Genomic DNA, 8,035 nt, shown 5'->3' with positions numbered 1-8,035 from the left:
TATGATTGTGAAATGAAAAATTATTTAGGTCATTAAAGGATATAACAACTTAGGTCAAGGAAAGCTGCATTAATAATTCGTCATTAAATTAGAGAAATGAAAGTCTGGATTTCATTATTCGTGGAAATCGGAGGAATTACCATTAATAAAGTTATATATGATATTTATATGATGCAAGAGTATCTTCATGTTTAATAAGATACAACTTACATTTTTGTTATAATACAGTTGAGACCAACTCCAATAAGTGGACATATAATAAAAGCCCAAATGTCTCTATTATCGTCTTTTAATCTTCCTACACTACTGACAGACAGCTCATTGTTACTGGTAAGTAACGCCCATGTGTTCAAAATGAAAGGTAACTCAAACATTCTATATTTTTTCATAGTTAACAAATGTTTGCTGTTTAGTAGGTTCGGCCAGCGTTGGGGAAACGAATGGTTATTCCATTTGTAGTTTCCCAAGAAACATCAAGCTTTAGAGAGTCTGACAAGATGCTTGCAATAGAAAAAAGGACATCTTTAATGGACATCAACCATTATGGTATTGCATAAGCTCTTACCATTTTATAATAGACCATTTTTTATACCACACGTTTATCGACGTTTTCCAATAAGCTTGACCCTGTACAAATAACTGGGGGGCTGGCAGACCCCAGCTAAATTTGCTTGTGTTTTTTTCGTATATTGAGATAACCTTAGGTATGTGTTCCTTCTATCTACCTTTTAGACTAGTTAAGTAGTTTATGGAAGTAATGAGGTTATTTCTAGACTTGGCTCTATTTTCTACCTATAGAACTGATGGGGTCCAACAGACCGTAGGTGTGTGACATTATTGGGGGTCTGTCAGAACCCAGGTTACCTGACCTAATATTTAACATATGTGCATATACTATCAAGCTAGTAGGAGGCGTAAAGCTACCATGAGCAGAAAAGAGGAGCTTCAGAGGCACGCAAAGAAGCACACAGACGAGCATCATGACAGCCTTTGGCATCTACCTCCCACATAGTTTCCTGTGTGATCGGAAGGCGATTAAGATGCACAGAATAGAGGCGCATTTACTGGATACAAAGAAAGTATTGGAGGATGCGGTAGAATAACACTTTATACCCGGACCTGAAATGCAGGATTTTTAGGGAATGCAGTTTTAGAAGCGGGTATTAAAAGATTCTCCTAAGCACAAAGAACAGTGAGATGAGAGAGAGAATAACCCCGTTGTTCCTAGCCCTATGAGAGTGACTACAGACGTTTTTCCTGGCTACATTGTGTTAATGTTACCCTGTTTATCTTGCCACCTGTGCTATTAATCACAGGTATTTAGGAAATTGATATTTGACAACGAGAGATCAACAGAACTTAGAGACATACAAACGTGAGTGTGCTTGAGTCCCAGCCTTTTAATTTCATACAAAAATGTTTTTTAATCAGCTTAGGGACAGGAAAGTGCCCTATTTTCAACTGATCATGTTTCTTCTGAAATAGTAAACTTAATAAACGAGGACACCAATGCTTCGAAACATAAAAAGGTGATGTTTGGCTGAAAACATTGTCTCTTAGGAATGCTTTAAATCAAAACTTTGGTTATCTGCAGAGTATTGAAAGTACAAGTAATTTATAAATCGGAAATGGAAAATCAGTTTAGAAAAATAGCAGCATGTTTTGGATAATAATAGTAAGTAATTCATCTTACAGAAAAGGATTGGGCTCAGAGTACAATGGCACCACTTTTGCCGCATCATGAAATAAACAATATAATTGAGATATTATGACGATACTCTGATATTTGTTATTTAACCACCACTTGAATATTTGAATACCTAAAATCTGGTTTGAAGATATGCAATACTGATATGCCCAATATACGAAATGTTCCCTTAATTCTTGTAACAGCAACTGTTGGCATTTCCTCTTGAAAACTAAAGAAAATGAATATTCGGACTCCCATTTGAATTCATCCTTTTGATTTTACATTCCTCTTATTCCATAAAAAAATAAAATAAAAAAATAACATATATATATATATATATATATATATATATATATATATATATATATATATATATATATATGTATATATATATACATATATATATATTTTATATATATATATAATATATATATATTATATATATATATATATACATATATATATATATATATATATATATATATATATATATATATTATATATATATAATATATATATATATATATATATATATATATATATATATATATATATTAAATATATATATATATATATATATAATATATATATATATATAATATATATATATATATATATATATATACATATATATGTATATATTTATGTACATATATATATATATATATATATATATATATATATTATATATATATATATATATATGTACACACACACACACACAATATATATACATATATATATATATACATATATATATATATACATATATATATATATATATACATATATATATATATATATATACATACAGACATACATATGTATATATTTATGTATTTGTCTTTAAACATTTACTACTCCTAACAGGCTCACATCAGAGGTGCAATTTAGGTTTTGCGGTTGAGGAATCTTGTAACAATATATTGCCTTGCCCTGTTTTAAGTTCGGGTGCAAGTGTCATGTCGTCCACATAATTGTACTTTTGTTTACACGTGGAATATTTTTCTCATTAATGGGCCGAGGACAGTACCTTAAGAGACACCACACTGCAGCTCGACTTCATGAGAAGTCTGGTTGTTTGCTCGACATCTCTGTGAGAGAAGGTTGAGGAGCGAAGAGATCCATTCACCCAGCCCTCGTGAAATCCTAAGGAAATCACTTCCATAAGTCCATGGGATAGGGAAGTGAAATGGGCTAGTCTTAGTCTTTGGGAACGGAGCTACAATAGCTCTCTTTCAAAGGTCAGGAACCACGCTTTCAGTGATGCCAGGGGATGCCAAACTCGGGAACAAACTCACTTTTTAAGCTCAAAGGGACATCGTCAGGAGACTTAATCTTTGCTATTCGGCTTAGATGCTGATACACCTGGTATTCGTTCACTATTGCTTAGAGGGAGCGGGGACGGAGATGTGTCGGTTGATCGGTTGTTTGGGGTGGGGGAGTAGCCTGCTAATGTTTACAGTTTACACAGTTTTTTGGGGGGGGCCAAAATAAATCTGAGTAGTTAATTTGGGTTATGAATGCATTTACGTCACCCACGCTGGGAAAGTAAATGGTTGCGATGTCTGCCTCCTCCGTGCTTGCGTGGCATTTTGTTTTGCAGAGGTATAACACCTTTGGTTTAGATACTCCCTGTAGTAGATTGCGTCTTCGTTCTTTTCTGTTTTCCCCTTCCTTTTTCTTTGTTTATACCTTGTTTTAAACTCGTTTTTTATCACCACTTGCTCTGTTAGGGTTATACGTTTTTGTCTGGTATGCTTCGATGGTAGTTGTTCATCCATCACAACAGGCGCCGTGGTGCCGCTGTCAGGCTGGGGAACACCGGGCTTGTGGGGATACTTTGCATCCCCACCGGGTGTGGTCGGTGAAGGAGAAAGGCTATCCTCTCTTTAAGCAATTTATTTTTTCTTCTTTTTTTTCTTCTTTTAGATATAGATGTTGAATCACTATCAAGTCCGTTGCCTTAAAGGCAAAGCCGCAGTAACAGCGACTTAAAACAAAAAACAGCAGCTGGTTCTGGGCCGTCCACAGTTTGCTTGCACTTTTGCACAAAACGTGATAGAACTTCCTTCAACTAATTAAAGGACTTTCCTAAAATAGTCTGATTCTGCGATTGGGTTTGGTGAAGGAATCCGCCACACTACACTCTCACTATCAACCTTCGCTACATCTTCAGTTTTTCGAACAACATAAAGACTTACAGTTTCTCCATCAGTAATGCTCAACCATTTAGTTTCAGGAGCAAGTGAGCCATGTGACAGAGCTGCCGAAAAGGAGAACGGGAGGGCGTAAAAAGAAGCTGACTCCGGAAGAGCGACAAAAGCTAATACAACTTGCCAGAGCCAACCAGAATGTGTCGTCTGAAGTGTTAAGAAAACTCTTTATTCAACAAATGAAGATGGATATTAGCTCTCGTACCATTAGAAGAGAGCTAATTCAAGCTGGACTGCAGAAGTTCAGATCTGCCAACACATCGCACTGTTACAGTGGACTCGGCAATATGAGACCGCCTCAGTTGACTAGAAATTCCTGTAATTTTGATAATCCGATGGTTACGAACACATTTAATTGGGTCCCTAATACAGCATCTAACGCAAGTAGCGGTAATCGTAATCACAATATGGGACCACGTTTAACTACGGATGCAAATCCTGTGCGTCAGGGGGAGGACAGCTTTGAAATTGCTAATCCAGGAATGTATCAGGAGTCTTATTCTCCCAAAGTAGGAACTGATTCGACAAAGATCTAAATTGCAGTGTTTAGATATGTTTCCTTTAAGGAAAATTATGTTGTTTTGGTGAATGCAAACAAGACAAATACTTGACTGTTACTCAAGCAAGGAGCCCTGAGGGTGTGATGCGATAACATCTTAACTGCCCAGCCATCTAGGCAGAGATCACTATCTCTAGCAGTAACCTTCCGGTCTGACGCCACAGGTCTGGTTATGGGGCTTAGAAGAACCAACTGAAATACATTGCACTCTAATTATTCCTACATTTTTTCGAATGACTTCTGCTCCATGTTATCCATCCGTAAAATTTTCATTGTAAAAAGTTACCGATTTGATTCAAAACTATATAAATTATAATTTTTAAACTATATGCTTAAGTAGATAACGTTTGTTTTTCATAATACTGTAAAAAGATTCTTAACCTGCAGTACAAAGGGCTATGCAAGCTCTATGTTTGGAGTAACACATATCAATCTGAATGGTGAAAAAAGGACACTTTTCCTTCACTGTCAAATTGCTTTTCTGAATACAGTATCCCACAGTTGGCTTATCAGAAAACTATGACTAAATACGGTGTGATTAAATACGGTATGAACCCATGGTCCCCACTGTCTATGTATGGGCGAAGGAGAAGCGCATTTTAAAAAGTCATGGAACAGAAAAGTAGCTATTTTTACAGTACAAAGTAATGATATGGCTAACTTGAACAAGTATGTAACTTTTCCAAGGCCCCTAATAAAGGCATTTGCATGATGTGGCACATTCATTTTTGAATAATGCAGAAACATATTTCTTTTTTTTCATGCAAATGGCATTCAAAGAGAAGTTGTTTTTGTTAGGGCACAAAATAAAAGGGGGTTCTAAACTCTATAACAAACCTTCAGATTTGATTGCGTCAAGGGGTAAGGTCGGATTCCTAAATGTCTGACAGTCCCATTGTTATACCACTTCAGCAGTGCAGGCTTCAGAATTAAGCTAATGCGAAGCCTACTCATATGCTATAAATAGGACTCCACATTATATGAAAAAACACTGTATATAATTTGCAGTTGTACATTTTTACTTTCAATATCTGTGAATACGATGTGTATATGATTCTCAGGATTACCAAGATTCATGTAGTGAGTCCTGCAAATAGTGACCAGAATATGTGAGACTTGTAGAGAACCAGAAAATTACGCATCATGTGAGAAAGATGCTAGAATGCAGTAACGCATTTAATATATATATATATATATGTATACAAATTTTACCTCCCTGACCGGGACTCGAACCCGCGCCGTAAGATTGACAGGTACGGTGGTGAGACCGATCGGCTACTCGACCCGCTAAAAGAATTGTCCAACCAGACGCCTTATTAGACGTCATGGAAATTACCTATGTGCACATAGCACATACGTAATTTCCATGACGTCTCATTTACCTATGTGCATATAGCACATAGGTAATTTCCATGACGTCTCATAAGGCGTCTGGTTGGACATTTCTTTTAGCGGGTCGAGTAGCCGATTGGTCTCACCACCGTACCTGTCAATCTTACAACACGGGTTCGAGTCCCGGTCAGGGAAGTAAAATTTGTATATTTACGCATCATGCTCATCATCTGTAAAAAGGCCATATTGTTACCCTAATGAGAACGATACTTCTAAATACTGCCTCTTGTTTTTCAACAAGTTTTGGATAACTGTTCCTGCAGTAGGCACATACCATTTTGCAATGAATAAATAATCAACAATGTATGAATATAGTTTGTATTGTAATGTAATAAAAATAAATCAGTAGAAAATTTAAAGATGGTTTTCATGGTTGAACTAATTGCCCTCCATTTTTTATTTCTTTTCTTTTTTGGGAATATAACATTCAATCAAAAAGATTAAAACTTAATCTTTAAATTATAAAAACTTTTATCATAACTTGTTATAATAAGCAAATTTTGGTGTCACCGGTATTATTCTCCCTTCTCGGTGCACCTGAGTCAAGTGTTTTAATCATTATTTCTAGAGATTTTATCTAGATGCTTATCATTAGTACTATTGTTGATGACAGACTACATAAAAAATGCATATATATATATATATAGATAGATAGATAGATAGACAGATATAGATATAGATATAGATATATGTATATATATATATATATATATATATATGTACATTTATATATATAAATATATATATGTACATATATGTGTATATATATACATATATATGTACATATATATACATGTATGTATATATATATACTTATATATATATATATATACATATATATACATATATATATATTTATATGTATATATATATATATATATATATATATATATATATATATATATATATGTACATATATATGTATATATACAGTATATATGTACATATATATATTATATATATATATATATATATATATATATAATATATATATATAAATATATATATATATATATATATATATATATATATATATAATATATATATATATATATATATATATATATATATTATATATATATATATACATATATATATATATATATATATATGTATATATGTACATATATACAAATATATATATATATATATATGTGTGTGTGTGTGTGTGTGTGTGTGTGTGAGAGAGAGAGAAAGAGAGAGAGAGAAAGATGGTAGAATGCAGTAACGCATTTAATATGGAAATACAAATGTTACCTCCCTGACCAAGACTCGATCCCGGGTCGTAAGAGTGACAATCCCGGCTTCTAACTAACAGACCACGCGACCCACTAGATCTCACATAGATATAACCTCGGTAATCTGATTTGTGACTTGACTTGAAGTACAATGTGTATAGATATGAGAGGAATTACAAAGCTAATAATTATAATCAATATCAAAGAAAAATATCTCTACATGTGTGCACCTCACATGATCTGACCCTTCCAATGTCTCCAAATTCCAGAGCCAACCTTGAGTGCCTGGAGTCTCTTGGAAGTCATTTGGAAGGCAGGGCTTATAAACTTGCCATCACCCCCGTCGGCCAATCACAGTCAAGTCGATCTGTCTATCACATATTACTTGACTGTGTAGGGTGGGTGTGAACATAGAGGTGGCTGAACCAGTGCATTTTTTGGAAATTTCGCTATTCTTGATTTATGGCTGTTTTTGCTTATCTCCCAGGCAGTGCATTATCGGGCCCAGTCGCAGCCGTCTTTCTATATATCATGCCAACAGAATATTTGTATTATGAGCTAGGTGGTGTAGCGTCCGGATGCATGTGAGAGGCGGTGGATGATACTGAATACCTTTTAGCGAAACTGCATTGGGATAAGGGGAAGGGGGCGGCCAGTCCTTACGTCGCAGAGCAGAGTATGTTTGTTGTCAATAAAAGGGATGTCTTCCCATTGTAGGCCAGTGATGGAAATGGGATAGGCGGCCGTCTCAGGATTCTTCTCTTGGCTGGTGGCTAGGTCGTCGTAGTTAATCCCAAGATGCACAGCCGTTAAAAGGAATCTCACTTGCTTTGGCGGCGATGAGCTTGATGTTGGAGGGGCCACAGGGGTGGCTCCTGTCGGCTGACGTTGTGGGGAAGATAGAGTGGAAGTTGCCCTTATCGACAAGGAACTTGTGGTG

General features: G+C 35.1%; 1 protein-coding gene across 4 annotated transcripts in view; it reads left to right on the top strand.

The window, feature by feature from the left end:
- Positions 1–6,216, top strand: part of LOC122264728 (uncharacterized) — a 57,445-nt gene extending 51,229 nt beyond the window's left edge. For 2 of the 4 annotated variants that reach the window (XM_086549763.1, XM_086549762.1), the window contains one exon: positions 1–279. This exon is cut by the window's left edge and continues 807 nt beyond it. Coding sequence is in view for 2 of the 4 variants with exons in the window: in XM_086549759.1 (XP_086405885.1) it covers positions 3,927–4,442 (516 nt within the window). In the remaining 2 variants the exon portion in view is untranslated. Of the gene's footprint in view, positions 280–3,926 lie in introns of those variants that run through there. The other 2 variants (XM_086549760.1, XM_086549759.1) reach the window with 2 other exon arrangements.
- Positions 6,217–8,035: the final 1,819 nt, after the last annotated feature.

Source organism: Penaeus japonicus, unplaced genomic scaffold, assembly GCF_977035675.1.
Source record: "Penaeus japonicus unplaced genomic scaffold, GWHDUDI00000001_assembly GWHDUDI00000022, whole genome shotgun sequence".
Lineage (NCBI taxonomy): Eukaryota > Metazoa > Arthropoda > Malacostraca > Decapoda > Penaeidae > Penaeus > Penaeus japonicus.
Note: the sequence above shows the minus strand (reverse complement) of the source record. Positions and strands in the feature narration are given on the sequence as shown.